This window comes from Phytophthora cinnamomi (assembly GCF_018691715.1).
Source record: "Phytophthora cinnamomi strain GKB4 chromosome Unknown Contig68, whole genome shotgun sequence".
NCBI lineage: Eukaryota > Oomycota > Peronosporomycetes > Peronosporales > Peronosporaceae > Phytophthora > Phytophthora cinnamomi.
In genome coordinates this window covers 1-16631 of record NW_027151001.1, presented here as the reverse complement: position 1 = coordinate 16631, position 16631 = coordinate 1, and the positions used below count along the sequence as shown (strand labels likewise).

Here is a 16631-nt window from a genome sequence, read left to right as displayed (position 1 = left end):
GAGCGCGACGACTTTATCGTGTCGCCGCGTGGGTGTTTAGCAGAAGGTGTGTCTGTCTGTGGCCGCGTTGATTTCGTGGGCGACGTGATGGGCGGCGCCGTCGTCGAGGCTGGCGCGGGCCGTGGGCTCCTCGCGGCACATGGGGCAGTGCGTGTTGCCCTGCAGCCACTCGAGCAGGCACTCCTCGTGGAAGGCGTGTGTGCACGGCAGCTTGACCACGTTCATGCCGGCGCACTCCTCGTCGTCCCACTCGCCGAGGCAGATGCTGCAGCACTCGCTGGTGCTGACGCCCTCGACGCTCTCAAGCAGGTTGCTGCGCGAGTCCACGACCACGTCCTCCAGCGACAGCACGGCCAGCTTGAGCTTGGTCTCGCTCTCGATCTGCTTGTCCGGGTACTCGAGGAAGTCGCGCAGGATCGCGTAGAGCGCGACGAGCTGCTTGGCTTCGAGCGTGAGGGCGGCCTCGCAGCTGGCGGCGACGTCGGTCGCCATGGGGATGCTGGCGATGACCTTGACCAGCGACTGCACGAAGGTCTCGAGCGCCGCCCTGCGCTCGGCGATGATCACGTTGTTGTCGCAGCGGAAGTGGCGGCGCGGGAAGGCGGCCTCGAGCGACTTGTCCAGCACGAGCAGCGGCCCGGGGGCGGGCACACCGCCGAGCTGCTGCTTGTACTGCTTGAGGAACTTGCGCAGCTGCTGGCGCACGGCGTAGAACTCGGAGTAGCGCTTGGCGATGCTCCACTTGTTGCGCGTGCTGCGGAACGAGATGTCCATGTGGTACATGGTGGCGGGCGCGGCCACGCCGCCGGCCAGCGCCACCTGCGTGCTGATGTTGAGCGAGTTCTTGGCAGTCTCGTACACGCGCTGCAGGCGCTGGGACTGAATGCTCGGGCCCGACATGGCGTGGCGAGTTGAAGTTGGATTTGAAGGCTAAGGCAGCAGATATTTGAGCGCTGCGCGTTGGTTTGCCGAATGAGCTCGCTGTCGCAGTGCGCGCCGACCGCGGAGAAAGGATGTGCCGTCGGGAAGCGAAGCTTTCCTTGTGGCTGGCGCGGGGTGGACTTGGCGGCAGCCTCTATGCACGCGCGATGGATGGGTGGCGTAATGGGGCAGCGTAATACGGCAACAGGCGCTGTCGCAGCAAAGTATATATCGCCTGCAAGGTGGGCAGGCAGACGCCCCTGCTGCTGTTTCGGAACTGAAGACGAGCTCGCCCGCCGCAGGATCGCCAGAGTATCAATAGCTCTAACCAGATGTGTGTGTATCGTATTTTGGGCCGTTCTGGTCGCCATCGCCGCCTTCTGGCAACGCTGCGGCTCGGTTATCAGTGCTGGAAGGCGGGTGGTACTACTCGCTGCGATACGTTGACAGCCCCCGCCATATCGCAGCAGCCCCGCACCATCGATGAAAGAAAGCCATCACCTCTGCTCTGCTGGGTTCCTTTTCGCCCTGCGTCTCTCCCCCGAAGGCTGGGCCAGCAAGCGAACGGAGACCAATGAAAGGCAACAAACAACCCGCTCGCGGCAACTCGCAGCGGCAACGTGCAGCGGCAACAAGTTCGGAGCCGCGAAACGGCCGATGAGTCGAACCGCGATCTAGAAGTAGTATATCGCTTCAGCTTGTCTCGGACGCCTTCTAGTCGAGCCCAAGTCGGCGCGGCCCGCGTTGCAAAGCTTCAGGAGCGCGCCGTAAACGCTCGCCGCCACTTCAACGTGGCGTCGCCGGCGCGCGGTGGACACAAGTGGATATTATCGCTGCCTTGCGGGGCAAAGCTGCTGGTGAGGCTTACCATGTCATGCCTCGCCACGGCTTGCCTTGCGTTGCTGCCTGGTGCATGTTGACCCGAGGTGGCGTCTATGCAGCCGCTCATCCGCCGAAACGTCTCTCTTGGATCTACGGTATCCATGGGTGATGTCGCGTGGTGTGTCCGCCACACCACGTGCTACCTTCGCGCGACACGCGATATGCTACGCGTCCCAATTAGGACTGCCACGATACAACGAGAGCGGAAGCACCATGAACAAGTACGTGTCTCCTCGCTGCGCAGCGCGGGGCGCCGAGCGAGTGCTCCGAGTGCAGCGCTAGGTAGTACTTCACCCTACTGACGGTTGACTTTTTCGTGCTTGCGCGTGTCCTGCAGCGACGAGATGGACGCGGCGCTGATGGTGTTTGTGAACTGCCTGGGGGCGGTCATTATGGTCTCCGTGGTGGGCTTCCACTACCTCACGGCCAAGCCCAAGGACGCCGAGCTGTAAGGAAGATAAGACGGAGTTGAAGCAGGTGCGTGCGCTGCGTGTGCTGGCTGTTGCGCGGCAGCGAGGGTTGCAGTTTTGTCGATGACTAACATCTCTCGAGGACGTGCGTGTGTCTATCTCTCTTTGTTTATAGTTGCGCCACCCTCGTTGGAGCGGCACGGATAAAGCTGTTCCATACGTGTCGAAGGTTAGACTGCGTAACGGGGTTCTCCGAGAACGGCATTGAGGGCGCGTGCTAGCGAGGTGTTTCTTGAGGCAGCGACAAGCTCGTCGACGGCTTTGTGGGCAGTTGTTCTGCATGTATTAACGTTGAAATACCTTTTCTACTAAACCACCGCTTCTGTTTCTGGGCTTCTTCCTCTCCCTGGCCCTGCCCTCCCCACACTGCAACTTGCAGGATTGCCGAGTTCGGCCTGCCAGTTCTGCATCACAAAAAATGTTTCGATGATGTACGCGATTTTCTGGCGGTATAGTAAAACCAAGACATCGCGCAATTTTTACAGCGGTCCTTTGGCTCGACTTCAACAGCAGTCCCCACTTCCGCAGCAGTCGTTGACACCATGAGCTCCGGCCGCATCCGAGTGCTGTGCGAGCGTATCATGAGCCGCGGCTACGAGCCGTGCGTGGCGCGACTCATGGAGAACGTCAAGTCTACGGTGCGCGCGCAGCCGGGCTTCCTCTCCATCGAGACGTACGCGCAGGTGGACGACCACACCAAGTACGTCGTCTTCTCCGAGGTAAACGGTCGCACTGTACATGTAGATGAACTCTGTCGAGCGCTGCGTGGTCTAACCCGCTCGCTGTGTGTGTTGCAGTGGGAGTCCAAGAAGGACTTCGATACGTGGCTGGCCAGCAAGGAGTTCCAGGAGTGCACGCAGCAGATCAACGAGCTGCTGGACGTCCCGGGACTGCACATGCGCATCTTCAAGATCCCCAAGGACGACGTGTTCCTCCTCTGAGCAGCGGGACATGAAGACGCCCCGCGGCCAACATTGATACTACTCAGATGACTAGAAGAGCATTGCATTGCAGTCTACATTGCACGTCTGCTTGACACATTTGTTCCCTGCTTTTCGATCATGGTCTTCTTTTCTTGCCTCTCTGCAGCGGCCACATCTTGTAACGTCTAGAAGCTCGTTGCTTTGGCTAAAGCACACGCTCGCGAAAGCCCCTGCAGTAGTCAAAATTGAGGGCTGAAGCCACTGTACACCCTTCGTCCACTTGGGCTGTTCGACGTCGCCGTTCCCCTACGAAGACTTGTCCGCGTCCGTCTTGCAGCTCTTAATAAAACTCTTTATCCGATCCACTGTCTCCCGCACCGACTTGGTAAACGAATGCGGCTTGCTGTCCGGGTCCTCACCCTTCTCCGCGCGCTCGTTCTCCTCCTTCAAAACTCCTCCATGAGTTCCTCCTGGCGCGCTGACAGGTTCCTACAGTAGCACAAAATGTTAGCACGGCGAACCCCAAAGTCATCTTTCCGTAACAAATAGCAGGTACGTACTTGGGAATGCAAACCTGCAGGTTCACTAGCTGCGAGCCGCGGCGGTTCGAGTTGAGCTCCTTGATACCCTTGCCACGCATCTGCAGGACCGTGTCGGGCTGTGTTCCGCGCGGGATCTTCATCTCCACCTCGCCCGTCAAGGTAGGCACCACAATCGTGCCTCCCAACACCGCCTGCGCGACCGAAATGGGGACATCCACCAGCACATCCGTTTTACGACGCTTGAAGAACGGGTCCGGCAGCACGTGGATGCCCACATAGAGGTGTCCCGAAGGCCCACCGCGCTGGCCAGGCTCGCCCTGGTGCGCCAGACGCAGGTTCATGCCCTGATCCACACCCTCCGGGATCTTCACCTCGACCGTGCGCGGCTTCTTGACCGTGCCCTTGCCGCGGCACTTGCCGCACGGAGACTCGATAATGGATCCCTCGCCCTGGCAACGGCGGCACGGCGTCTCCACGGCAAAGAAGCCCTGCTGCATGATCTGCACGCCGGAGCCGTTGCACGTCGGGCAGGTCTTCTTCTTGGTCCCAGGCTTGGCGCCCGATCCGTCGCACGAGTCACACTCGACGTTGGCCGTGATGTTCAGGTCGCGCGTCGTTCCCTTGACCGCCTCCATGAAGTTGAGCGTGATGTCCACCTGGATGTCGGCGCCGCGCTGCGGCTGGTTGGCGCTGCGGCGCGCACGGCCACCGAAGCCCTGGCCGCCGAAGAACTCCCCGAAGATGTCCTCGAAGCCCTGTCCGTGGAAGCCTCCGCCGCCACCGAAGCCCGCCTGCTCGTCCACGCCGGCGTGGCCGTAGGCGTCGTACTTCTGGCGCTTATCGTCGTCGCCCAGGATCTCCCAGGCCTCGGTGGCCTCCGCGAACTTCTTGGCGGCGTCCGGGTCCGCCTTGTTGGTGTCCGGGTGGTACTTCTTGGCCATCTGGTAGTACTTCTTCTTGATGTCGTTCTTGCTGGCGTCGCGCGAGACGCCCAGCACGTCGTAGAAGTCGCGCTTCGTGGGCTCCATCGCAGCGCGCGTGCTGTGGAACGGCGCGCAGCGCTCCAGAAGCTGCAGCGAAGGCGCACCAAGCGCCAGCGTCGTTGGCCGCCGCGCCTGCGCGCCCGCGGCGCGCACCGCCGCCGAGCGAAGCAGCACCGTTCGCAAGGCCATGGGCACCAAGCGACTCAGCAGATTGGGGAATGGCGCCGCGATCGTGTGGCCGTCAGTTTTCAAATTAAATATTACATATCGAGTAGTTAAATATATTTAAAAACCGATTTCACAATTATTTTCCGCGTCCTATTCGGTATTCTACGTTAAATATCCTGTCATACATAGGTAAGTATCCGATCGCAGGATTAGCTAAATATCAGTCAATCTATCAGTAAATTAACCAACCAAATGTCTAATTTTTCTCAATAGCTGAATAAGATCGGCAGGATTGTGCCAATAGTTGGTATCAGACGATCAGCATCCACCCACGGTACAAGCGGCGCTGTCACACCCACGCGAAAACCCTGGATTATTTTGCAAAAGATCGAGGCCTAGCAGTGGGTCATCATCCAAAGTACAGAAAAATCCGATCAGTATAGAAAGACCCATCAGTAGTGCCCGCTCATTTTGCGTTCACAAGCAACATGCCTCCAGTAGCATCGTGAGCTCGGCTAATGGGCTCCGTATCTACTGCCTCACTTGGCGCAAAACCTTCGCCGCCAAAACCCAAGCCGTCGACTTTGCAGCTGCAGTTGCACCCGCAAGACCCACGAACCTGTAAGTCGTTAATGATTGCTTAATTAAATAAGTGCTATCCTGACCGCTCGTCTACTAGTGCAAATGGCGGAGGCAGGGGAGATCGAAAGTGTTGAAGCCTGCTTGGAGCGCCGGCGGGAGGAGATTGCCAAGGCCGCAGACAGCCTTGGCAAGCCTGCATGGAGAACACGACGACTGAAGCTTATCTTCTCTGATGAGGTGCGGAGTTTTGAAGACGCGGGGCTGGTACAGGAAGGGATTGAGCGTGCCGACGAGATCGTTATTCCAATCAAGCACAAGACGTACCACACTAACAACCCGGAGGACGTACACCTGGTGGAGAGACGTATTAATATTTTATTATATTATTATGTTTCGAACATAGGTCTAACGTCTTCCGTTGTCCGTAACATTTTCCTATGTCTGTCAGGTATACATTATCTCGGTGTGTATGAAGGGACAATGATATGCACCACCAAGAAGCGCAATATCGACGCTCCAGATCGGCGCGGGACGAGTACCACAGCAACGAGACGGTTATTGCCAAGTCTGGGTGCAGTCTCGCGACGGAGCGTCCCACACGGTTTTCGACACTGCTTCGGGGCACAGATGGCTACGCCAAGTTCGCGGCCAAGAAGCCGATTCGCGTGGAGTACGTTGTGGAGGGGTGCACTCCCTGTCACACGCTGAAGGAGTTGGAGGCAAGATTGCACGCGAGGACGAATCACGAGCGCTCTCCTGCCCAATCACACCTGGGGAGTTTCGCCAAGCACTTCGCCGTCTCAACAACCCGCGCGCTTCCGGCCCCGATGACATCCCCGGTGAACTACTCAAGTATGGGGCAGATGCACTTGCACCCTGTCTCTCTGAGATCATCAACAGCAGCTTTGCCCGCGGTGAACCTCTCGACCTTGGAGCAGGCACATTACTCTGCCTACCCAAGCCGAACAAGCCCCGAGGCAAATGCTCAACTCTCCGCCCAATTGTCCTTCTAAACACTATCCGCAAAGCAATCTCGGTCATTGTACTGAACGGCATCGCCGCAGCCGTCGACACATTCCTGTCGCCGCGGTTTGGCTGGTGGTTGCGCCACGATGAAGGCTTGCATGACCGAATCCATTGTGCGCGTCAGTATGAAATAGAGGAGAACGTTAGGAGAGTTTAGTGTAAATATCTGCTGCTAAAATCAAGTAGCCAAGAGCCGACGCACTGCCGCGAGCCGGTTGGCAACCTCGTCATCCTACTAGCAAGTAAGACGGCCGAGGACTTGGGCGGCGGTGGTCGGCATCTTGCTGGTGGAGTATTGAGAAATGAGGCTCAATCGAGCTGGTCTTGTGCCGCGAGTGGCTCATCAGTAACTGGCTGGTATTTTGCGAAAGTTACGCACTTTTAGATAAGGCTGTCTCGTAACAGATAACTACAGGAAAATATGGATAAACCACTATCATATTATATTTTTCTGAGTTTCCCTATGCAAGACAGCTGCATACAAAAATTTTGTTTTGAGACCGCGGCAAACAAAAGATGCTTAGCCACCAATTGGAGTTATCGAGATAATCGCGTCCACTCAAAATTCGTACATAACCAGACATAAAAATTAAAAGTTAAAAACACTCGCAGGTGGCAAAAAACATCTCTAATTCGATTGTTTTTTACACGAGCGTTCCGACAATATACAATACGCTAAAATTGAAGAAAGATTTAGGTCACATGCTCCAAATAAAGTCCCGGATTTCGGGGGGTCCGGAAATGGAGATTTTTTTTCGACCGATGTAACTCCACGAGTTCTAATCATTTTATAACGATCAGTAGCTAAAAGAAGCACAAGACAGAGTTCTTTCGATTCATGCGGTTAAATCGCGATTCGTACTTAGGTTCGTAAGCATTTTTGTTTGACGCGGTCTCAAATGAAAGAGTTAGGTTAATACCGCATCTTATAATAATTATGGCAGTTTATCCATAAACGGGAGCTATTCGCGCCCTGCAGTATTGTCTCGTAAATAACATTGGTATCCACGATAGACTCGTAATTTACGAAAAACTTTGTTTTTAACCTGTGGTCTTTGTTCATGGCAGCAGCTCAGCAAACGCCAAATATACGTGCAAGCGCCTACACGGACAGCATTTTTCGATCCCTGCATTAACGAGGAACGTGCGCAATGCCCATTTTTCCTAAACACATTGATTTGTACAAAAACTATCGAAAAAACAGATCTTCATGGTTATTTTGCACCGCTCTCACTTCCCGATACGTTTGCGTTTACTAGCTGAGCTAGTTTGCATTTCCCGGTGAAGCTCCGCAGTGGTGAAGTTGTTGGCGGTCAGTAGGCCATCGGCACGGGGTGGAAGGAGGTTGGTAGACCAAAACTGTTTGCAACCACGACGTCCGAAGTGCCGGCGCAAGTTGAACGTCACAGGGCCTCAAGAAGCATCTTGCAAAGAAGTCTAGGTATGATCGTCACTGCATCGTCGCTCGTGCTGCTGGCCGGAAGGAGTCTCGCCGCGTTGCGAGCAAAAGCTACTATGCGCGGAAATACATGTTTCCGAGCAAATGGAATATTGCTCGCTGCACTTTAATGGTTAACGAGAGTATGTCTGCGACGAGGTTGTTCTTTGAGAATATTGCTGCGTCCCAAGTTGATATTTTAACCTAGTCCTACAAAAGTGAGTGCTTCTTGCACGAGAAACGAGTGAGTGGACTTCCACTCACATAAGATAATTTCTCGCCAATGGATGTTAGGCTAGATAGGTGATTGGTGGAAAAAAGCGAAATCTGCGACGTGTGAGAACCGTTACGGCGAGCGCGAAACGACGCGAGACATTGAAGACTTGCTGTTGCAGTGCCAGTGATAGATAGTCTTGAGGTGAGGGCGGCATGTCGGAGGCGACGGACGCTGAGCAGCAAGAGCTGGCGGGCGTGGAGACGGGAGGGAAGGGCGTCTTTGAGCCCGCGCTGGACGACGGGCAGCAAGGCGAAGACGACGAGCAGGCGGACGCCTTGGACCCCCAGGAAGATGACGACAGCGACGAGGACGATGAAAGTGACAGCGATGAGGACGAAGACGAGGACGAGGACCCGACTCGGACGATCGTAGACATGGGGCGCCACGAGCGCATGCAGCGCATCCAGAAGGTTCTGTACGAGCAGCTCGTGGGCAACGACGAGCGCGTGTCGCTCGAGCTGCGAGAGAAGGAGGAGGAGCTCCGTCGCGCCAAGGCTGCGCGAGAAGACGTCGGTGTTGCGCTGTATGGAGTGCAGCAGCAACTTGCACAGCTGCAGGTAGCGCTGGAAGGCGCGCACCGACGCCTCACCACGTTGCACGATGAACGATTCACGAGCGAAGATAAGCTGGACGAGTGGAAGGCGAGCGCGGAGGAGAAGAAGCTGGCGGTGGAGCGCCGTCGAGCGCACATGCACAAAACGCAAGCCGAGCTGGACTCGTTGAGCGCAACGTTGCGACAGGTGGAGAAGTATAATGAGGAGATGAAGCACGAAATCGCTCGCACGCAGCGTGCCGCAGAGAAGGCAGAAGAATCGATGACTGTTGCGGAGAAGGACAAGGTGAAGCAAGATCTGTACATTGACCGTTTGAACGAGCAGGTGAAGACACTGCAGGAGCAATTAGCTGCCAACGCGTCACAACTCAAGACACAGCGGATGGAGACCCTCAAGCTGCCGAGGAGACCCTGCGTGAGGCTGCTGCACAGATGGAAGCTGTTGCCTTTGAGAAGAAGCAGCTACTGCAGCAGTGGAAGAGCGCGTTCATTGGTATGCAACAGCGCGATACTGCCCTGCAGGCCACTCAAACAGCCATCTCCAAAGTGGGCGAGGACGAACTCGCGCTGAGTGCCGAGCTGCGTGGCTACAAAATATCAATTGAAAAGGCTCAACAGGCTCATGAAACGCTGATTGCCACTATTGAGCGCTTTAACGCGGAATTGCGCTTTGTGGAGGAGCAAACAGAAAACTTGCGAGCAGAGCACGAGCGGCTCGCAGCGCGTCATGAATTATTAGCTAAATCGCTGAAGCAAACTGAAGCTCAGGTCTCCTCTGCTGCCGCTGAGGGGAAGAAAATGGAGTCGGAAGCAGCTCAGGTGGCCCAGCATTTGGAGACGACACAGCGAGAGCGACACTTGCTGGAAGATGAAATCGCGGCAGAGAAGAACGATCAAACTACTGTGCACAAGGCAGCGCACAATCTCACCAAAGAGACCCAGCGACTTGTCACGCGTGTGCACGAGAAAGAAGTGGAACTGGCTAACTTGCAGAATGAGATGGCTCGAGTGGGTGTTGATGCTCTCAACGTACAGAATCATACCGCTCAACTTGCAGAAGCCCAGCGAGCCCTGGTCGAGGAACTCAAACGTGACGACCAACGAGTCGAGCGTGCCGAGCTGGAGATTCGACAGCGTAACGATGAAATTGAGAAGAAGATGTTGCGTCTGGATCGACTTAACAAAAAGTACGAGCAGCTAGTGAGCAAGATGGAGGATGCAGACACCGGTCCGCTGGAGGCAACGATAAAAAATCTTGTGCGTGAAACCAAACTTGGTAGGGAAGAGAATGTGTCGAAGCAGAAACAGTGGCTCAACACGCAGACGGCTCTAGTACATGCAGCGAGTGAGGCTCAGGAGCTAAGTGAGCGCAACCAGGAACGAAAAAGCAAGACAAGTGTCCTGGAGCAGAAACAACTGCGGCTACAGCATGAGCTGCAAGAAATGCAACGCGAGCTTCGAGAGCTCTCGAATGGCATTGCATCATTGCACGCCGACACAGGAAGGCTGAACGATCTCATCGCTCGACAAGGTTCACGCCATGATGAGCTGCTGAACAGTAATCACTCGCTAGAGCTGGAGTTTGCCAGCGAATTGCGAGAGCTCGAAGCCACATCGGTGGCCATGGAAGCTCGGGCGGCTACGTTGCGCCAGGAGAAACAAGATCTGCTCGACCGAGTCGTAGAAGTGGAGCGACAACTCATGCTCTGGGAGAAGAAAATTCAGCTCGAGAAGGAGACTCAAGCTGCTCTAGACCCTGAAGTCGGCCAGGCAGAGGCACGAAGTATGGAAAAGGAGATCCATCGTATGCGTTTACGTCTAGAAGCGTTGCAGCGCAGTCAAGAGCAAATGCTGCAAGACATGGAGCAAGCTGTCCACAAACGTGATCTCATCGCGCTGCGTGGCCGAAGTAAGAAGGAGCAGGAAGCGGAGCTCACTTTTGCAGCGCTTACAGCTAAAGTGTCCACGTTACAGAATCAGCTCCGCAAAAGCGAGCGTGATGCTGCACGTCTCGACAAAAGCATTCGCACACAACTTGTTGCTGGTGAAGATGTATCCTTTCAACTGGAAAAGGCTTCGGCTGAGCTCAAGGTTGACGAAGAGCGCGGGCTCTCTCCAGCGAGCGATTAACGCCGCGCTCTACGATAAACAGCGATACATCGACGCTGCAGCTCGCAAGTTGCGTATGATTAAGCGGTTCGACTCACTTTGCCGTGGAGTGACCACTGGTCCCGCAAATGAAGCCCAAGCAACGGAAGCTTTAGAGAAAGCGAAAGAGGGCATTGAAAAGGTTCGTGCCATAGTTGCAATGCTTCAGAAACAAAATCCTCACTTGGCTGAGGTGCTTCCTCGCGTGTTGTTGCTCGCCGAAGATCCTCCACCACTGGATAAATAATGCCTGGCAACTTCTTTTTCGTTAAATATGTTTTCATCCCCGTCCACGGTTTATCTTCCTCTTGGTCTCTCTCTAAGTGATTCCAGGAATCTGGCCAGCTTGAGCGCAACATCTTCAAGATGGGGTATTCCACTGGTACTCAACGCTTTCAAAAAAACGTGGTGCTCTTAGATACATGCTGCTCAGAATGGTAGACCGTTAGTGCATTCACTTGCACGAACGGAAAACATTGAGATACTTACTCGATGTAGTCCTTTCGGGTCCGTAGTAGCTGTCCAAGCACTTGATCACTGCCCATAGCCACGTCGCTCTTCACCAGTAGCTCTAACACGGTCACGCTGCGCCAGAGAGAAAGCATTTGGAGCGGATCCAGGGCTTCGCTACGATCGGATTCGTCCTCTTCTTCGTCTGTTTCATCCTCTTGATCTAAGTTGCCTTCACGCCTCGATTTCGCTGCCTTCAACTTCATGCTGGATCTCGACAGCGATCGCTGCGCGCGATATTGCAACGCAAACCCTCTTGAAAACTTAGGAAGCCACACGCTCAGCGCCGGGGATCGCAATGCGTGCTGCATGACGGACGTGGAGCGCTCAACCAGCAAACCCCGCATCTGTTGATGCTGGTGCAATCGAAAATCTTCATACTGCTGTATCCCATCAAGCGAAAGTAGCAACGCAGCTTCAGCATCCATGAGATCCTCTCGAAGTACACGCGTGTGCATATCGACAGACCCATCTGCACTTTTATCACCGACAGTGTAGCTTTCTGCCCCACGAGCAAGAAGGTTACCCGCTAACTCGTTCACTGAAAGTCTATCCAAGCAGCTTGTTTGCAACTGCATATCAAAGCACATAGCATCCAAGACGCGAACAACACTGAGTATGAACTCCACTTTTGTTTCATCGCCATTACCCGGACGCAAAGGACAAGAAAGTTGTCGAACCAAGAAGGCTGCTAACCCTGTAGATCCCTGCACTTGTGTACGGTCCTCAAAGAAGAGCTGTTTCAACTCGACGGAGGAATACGCGGCAGCAGTAAGTTCATCGAGCAGATGGATCCGCTCAATGTCGTCACGAGCGCGTACTAGATCCAATGCAAGCATCTCTAGTAAACTTGCCAATTCAAGTCGCTGCTCCGTTCGAGCAGGGAGGCTGTCAGGAAATTGTAGTTGTGGGATCAGCTGCTTCTAAACATCCGGAGCACACCGTTCGTTAGATCAACACCTCTTTATCTGAACACAATTCTTGAACACACCTGAAAATCGATGCGTACTGCTCGTGAAAGCTGAAAGAAGAGCTGGGTTTGCGGCTCGAATGTCGCGAAGAACAGCTCTGATGGAGACTTCTTGGATTTGACCTCGCGCAGTTGCAATCGAAAGAGTTGACTCGTAGGCAGGAGAAGCAGGCCGCGCTGTTTCTTGTTTTCAGGCACCACACGATCCACCGCGGAGATATTTCGCAGTGGTAAGAGCATATCCGCGGCTGATTCACCTCGGCCCATTAATGGCACGATGAACAGGGTGTCACTGCTCAAGGCAAACAACTGGAATTGCATCGGCGCCGTGCTCACGACTGCAGCTTCGTGATAGCGTAGTTTCGCAAACTTTTCAACACCGAGTCGGGCACGTAATCGCTCTGGATCGAGATGCCTTGGTCGGCACAACGTTGGCGACAACTGCATTTTGGCTGGACTAGTTCAACGTGACGTGACTTCAACTTGGTGGGATACGTGCTCCAAGGATATGAAAAGCAAATGACTAGCGAGGTATGGGCTCGCGAGGCTCGCTGTTCTGGTCTATTGAGAGTATTAATACATCCACCGATCCGATCATTCGTCCTCAGTCTCTACGTCGTCGTCCTCGTCGTCGTCCTCTTCATCTTCCTCCTCCTCCTCTTGGCTGCTGCTGTCGTCGCCGTTGGCTGCTTCTTCGCGCACCTCCTCCTCACCCTCGTGGTAAATAACAGCAGCGCGAGTCTCGTCATCCTCCTGGTCGTTGTTAGCGGCCGTGTTGACGTGGATCTGGCCGAGCACAAGAGTCAGACGACCAGCGAGCTTCTGCATCTGCTCGTGTACCTGCAACCTTGTCTCCAGGAGCTGGTACAGAGCCGACAGACTAGGCACGAGGTCGGGCTGTGCCACCAGGTATGCCGTGTGGTGCAGCAGGACAGCGCGCAGCCACGGGCACAGACGCGCAAAGCGAGCAGGCGAGCGCTCGAGCTTGCGAACAATCACCTCCAGAAGACCCAGCACACGGGAGGCCGACACACGAGCCACGGTTCGGGCCACAATCTTAGCGTCGCGTGCGCAGGCAGTACTCGAGAAGAGCGTTGTCGCGCGCCTGCAGAGCCTGTTCAAGCACACTAGCAAGCGACGACGCATCTGTTGCCGCGAGCCTTGTCCTCGGGGTCTCAGCTTCGCGCTCAGCACGGCTAAGAGCGGCGGTGACATCACCCTCCACGCGCTCACGCAGAGCCTCCACGCTCAGCCAAGGTGAGTTCATTCTCCTCCATCCGCCTCTCCGTCCAGCTCCTCGAAGCTGGTAGTTTCATCCACGACTGCCATGGAGTTCGCCAGCGCACGGCGCTCGGTCAGCGTCGGCACGTGCGTCTTTTCATCTTCGGCGGAGGCAGCCTCCTCCACCTTCTGCCTCTTGTTGCCATTCTTGCTGGCCGCTTCGGCACGCTCCGCCTTGAGCAGCAGAGCGTCACTGATCTCCGCGAACTCGAGCTCGGTCTTCCACTGACCAGGAGCGTTCTCCTCCACGGGGGACACCTTCTCGAACACCGGCTTCACCAGCGAGCCGCGAGCCACGAGCACCTCCGTCTTCTTGTCCTCCTGTGTGCTAAGCTCGGCGAGCAGAATGCCGGCGCTCTCGGTCGTCGACAGCGTGGGCGACAGCGGCTTGGAGGCCAGCGCCAGCTCCGCCGCATCGTTCACCTGCTGGTACTTGTGCGCCCAGAGGAACATGGCGCCGGCGGAGGCCGTCGCGCCCACCAGCAGGTCCACGACGGGCTTGGCGGCATCAGCGCTCTCCTTCTTGTTCTTCTTGCTCTTCTTGCTCTTCTTCTTGGCCACCACAGCCTCGCCCACCGAGGCGCGAGCGAACACGCCGTCGGCGCTGCTGGGCAGGCTGAAGGTGAGCGCGGGCGCGTCGTGCTCCGCGAGCTGCAGGTCGTACATGTTGACGAATCTCGCGCCGCCGGCGAACAGGAACCTGGAGGACTCGACGTCTCCACGGCGGCGAAGCGCAGCTGCGTCACGGCCGAGGACAAGCCCCGACACGAGCTTGCGGCTCTTCTTGCCCGAGGCCAGGTCGAAGGTGCGCAGCGCCGAGCCGCCGCCAGGATCTCGCCGTCCGCCGACACGGCGAGCGCCGAGGCGCCGCCCGATCCCACGCGGAACTTGCGCTCCACCTTGCCGCTGGCCACGCTCCACTCCAGCACGTGCTTGTCGCCCGAGGCGGCGTACAGCAGGCTGCCCTGCGGGTTGAAGGCCAGCGCCTGCACGGCGTGGCTGGCGTCCGCCTGCAGCGTGTGCTCACGTCGCCCGTGGCCAGGTCCCAGACAATGACGGCGCCATTGCTGGCGCCCAGCGCGACGAGCCTGAGCTCGCTGGCGCCGCTGCGCTTCTTGCTCTTCTTGCTGGAGCTGCCCTGCGTCCAGGCCAGGCACGTGTAGCGGTAGCTCAGGTGGTCGCGCTCCTTGAGCTCCTGCAGCAGCGCGCCGCCGGCCACGTCCCAGAGCTTGAGGCGGCCGTCCTCGGACACGGCCGCGAAGTGCGTCTGCGAGTCGGCGAAGAGCTGCATGGCCGCGTACGTTGAGCAAGTCGAGGAGTGCGCCGCAACGGAATTGGCTGGTGGCGCCCGGTGAATTATTCTACTGGAGCAGAGCAGCCCGTCATGGCAAAGTTGCGCGAAGGTCGCGCGAAGGACTGATAGTTTTAGGATCTAGACTTTTAGGATCGTACGTACAGGTTTTGGAAGCAAATTAAAAAAAAAACATGCGACGTGTGACGAGATAGCTACATTGTAGTTGGTCCTGTTACCGAGACGGAGGCAGCCGCTGCGGGATGGCGTAGGGCGAGATCTTCGGCGGGAGCCTCTGGCGGGCGAGGCGGCGCGGAGCTCGTCGCCGTCGCTCTTGGTTGAGGTGACGGGGCGAGTTCCGTGTCTTGACGTGGTTGAAGTGAGCAGTCTGGGCGAGACTGCCGGCTTTGGGAACGTTGGGGAGTGTCTCGAGTGGCGCAAAACTCCTCGCTGACACTGGTGGAGCCCGCCGGTGGGCCTCCATGAGGCCATGTTCTACCGCGAGAAGTGCGGGTTGTTGTTGGTGTCGGGTTTGAGATTGTTGGCTTCGGAGGAGATACGATTGCATCATAAGGTAACAGCTTGGTGCGGTAGCCTCCACCCACTCGCTTGATGGACATCGGTCTTCGCGGCCGGCGTACTGCAGTGGCTTTGGGCGGTGGTGGCTGGGGAGTATCTTTGGAGGGGACGTGGGTGCTTTGAACGGTATACTACTAGAAGACGACGTGGAATTGGTTGGGAGCGAGCTTTCGCTGTTTTCTTCGTCTGAGAAGAGGATATCCAAGCTGATCCCTCTGCTCAGTGCCTCGACAATGATTTTCTCCTCCGATGTAAGCTCCTCGGCTGATGCAGGTCGCTTTCGTGGTTTGGGGAGAGCCACGCCATCCTCGTTGTCGTTAATTTCTTCAGCTTCGGCACACGCCGTCAATGCAGCTCGTTCATGAACTATTTTCAGGTGCTTTCGTGCCTGTCGCTGGAGAACCGCTGCAGCTGAGTTCATCTCAAGTTCTCGACGCTCTTCTGCTTCTCTGGCTCGGCGCTCGCGCTCTCGTAATAGTTGTTGGTGAGTCACATACGTCTTCAGCGCTCGCTGAAGCATTGAGGCAGCTTCATTTGTTTTCCGCACGTTGCGCAGTACCCGGGTCACCTGTCGCAAGAGCTCCTCGCATCACCTTCTGCACCGTCACTGCAGCAGCGTCTTCGTGCTCGTTCGTCTGCTCGTTTAGCTGCCTGGTGCATCTGCCACATCCGATACTGGCGAGCTGCTTCGCGTTGAATACGCCGCTGCTTCCTCTTATCCTCGTCTTCCAGCAGATACTGTTCCCGAGCTCGCAGCTTTTCCAGCTTATCCTGCGGCAGTCTAGCTCTGTTCGCTCCACCACGCGCGAATAATTCTCTAGCGACCCATTTTCATACATAAATCCGTGGAACTGTGACGTGAACTTGACACTGCGCGGATGTGAGAACAAGTTCATCGTTCGGTGCGCATCAATCTGCACACCCACATTTCCAGGTCGTGCGGTGAGTAGCAATGGCAGCTTTAGCCCCGATGCGGAGGCAGTGGCTGATGATAGGGGCCCCGAAAAGCTCGCAGCACGAACTTCGTCTTGGTTTGCCATGACCACTCGCTCGCCGTAGCGAATTCACTAGCGCGAGCTGAAGCCGA

General features: G+C 56.3%; 7 protein-coding genes across 7 annotated transcripts; 2 read left to right on the top strand and 5 right to left on the bottom strand.

Annotated features, from left to right (window-relative positions):
• Positions 1-36: 36 nt before the first annotated feature.
• Positions 37-900, bottom strand: IUM83_07568 (Kazal-like serine protease inhibitor domain and phox-like domain-containing protein; the record flags this gene model as incomplete). The annotated part of the gene is made up of 1 exon (XM_067931880.1): positions 37-900. One exon carries the CDS (start codon positions 898-900, stop codon positions 37-39), a length of 864 nt encoding a protein of 287 aa, XP_067786317.1.
• Positions 901-2815: 1915 nt separating this feature from the next.
• IUM83_07567 (putative monooxygenase) lies at positions 2816-3214 on the top strand (the record flags this gene model as incomplete). The annotated part of the gene is made up of 2 exons (XM_067931879.1): positions 2816-2992; positions 3071-3214. The coding sequence occupies 2 exons, from the start codon at positions 2816-2818 to the stop codon at positions 3212-3214; spliced, it is 321 nt and encodes a 106-aa protein (XP_067786314.1).
• A 428-nt stretch (positions 3215-3642) lies between these two features.
• On the bottom strand, positions 3643-4910 carry IUM83_07566 (chaperone DnaJ; the record flags this gene model as incomplete). The annotated part of the gene is made up of 2 exons (XM_067931878.1): positions 3643-3685; positions 3757-4910. The coding sequence occupies 2 exons, from the start codon at positions 4908-4910 to the stop codon at positions 3643-3645; spliced, it is 1197 nt and encodes a 398-aa protein (XP_067786313.1).
• Positions 4911-8364: 3454 nt separating this feature from the next.
• IUM83_07565 (Coiled-coil domain-containing protein 40) lies at positions 8365-10895 on the top strand (the record flags this gene model as incomplete). Its single annotated transcript, XM_067931877.1, has 2 exons — positions 8365-9090; positions 9198-10895. 2 exons carry the CDS (start codon positions 8365-8367, stop codon positions 10893-10895), a joined length of 2424 nt encoding a protein of 807 aa, XP_067786312.1.
• Positions 10896-11972: 1077 nt separating this feature from the next.
• Positions 11973-12714, bottom strand: IUM83_07564 (WD40 repeat-containing protein; the record flags this gene model as incomplete). Its single annotated transcript, XM_067931876.1, has 3 exons — positions 11973-11995; positions 12073-12346; positions 12415-12714. 3 exons carry the CDS (start codon positions 12712-12714, stop codon positions 11973-11975), a joined length of 597 nt encoding a protein of 198 aa, XP_067786311.1.
• A 273-nt stretch (positions 12715-12987) lies between these two features.
• IUM83_07563 (WD40 repeat-containing protein) lies at positions 12988-13608 on the bottom strand (the record flags this gene model as incomplete). Its single annotated transcript, XM_067931875.1, has 1 exon — positions 12988-13608. The coding sequence occupies one exon, from the start codon at positions 13606-13608 to the stop codon at positions 12988-12990; it is 621 nt and encodes a 206-aa protein (XP_067786316.1).
• Positions 13609-13656: 48 nt separating this feature from the next.
• On the bottom strand, positions 13657-14965 carry IUM83_07562 (WD40 repeat-containing protein; the record flags this gene model as incomplete). The annotated part of the gene is made up of 2 exons (XM_067931874.1): positions 13657-14580; positions 14702-14965. The coding sequence occupies 2 exons, from the start codon at positions 14963-14965 to the stop codon at positions 13657-13659; spliced, it is 1188 nt and encodes a 395-aa protein (XP_067786315.1).
• Between the last annotated feature and the right edge of the window lie 1666 nt (positions 14966-16631).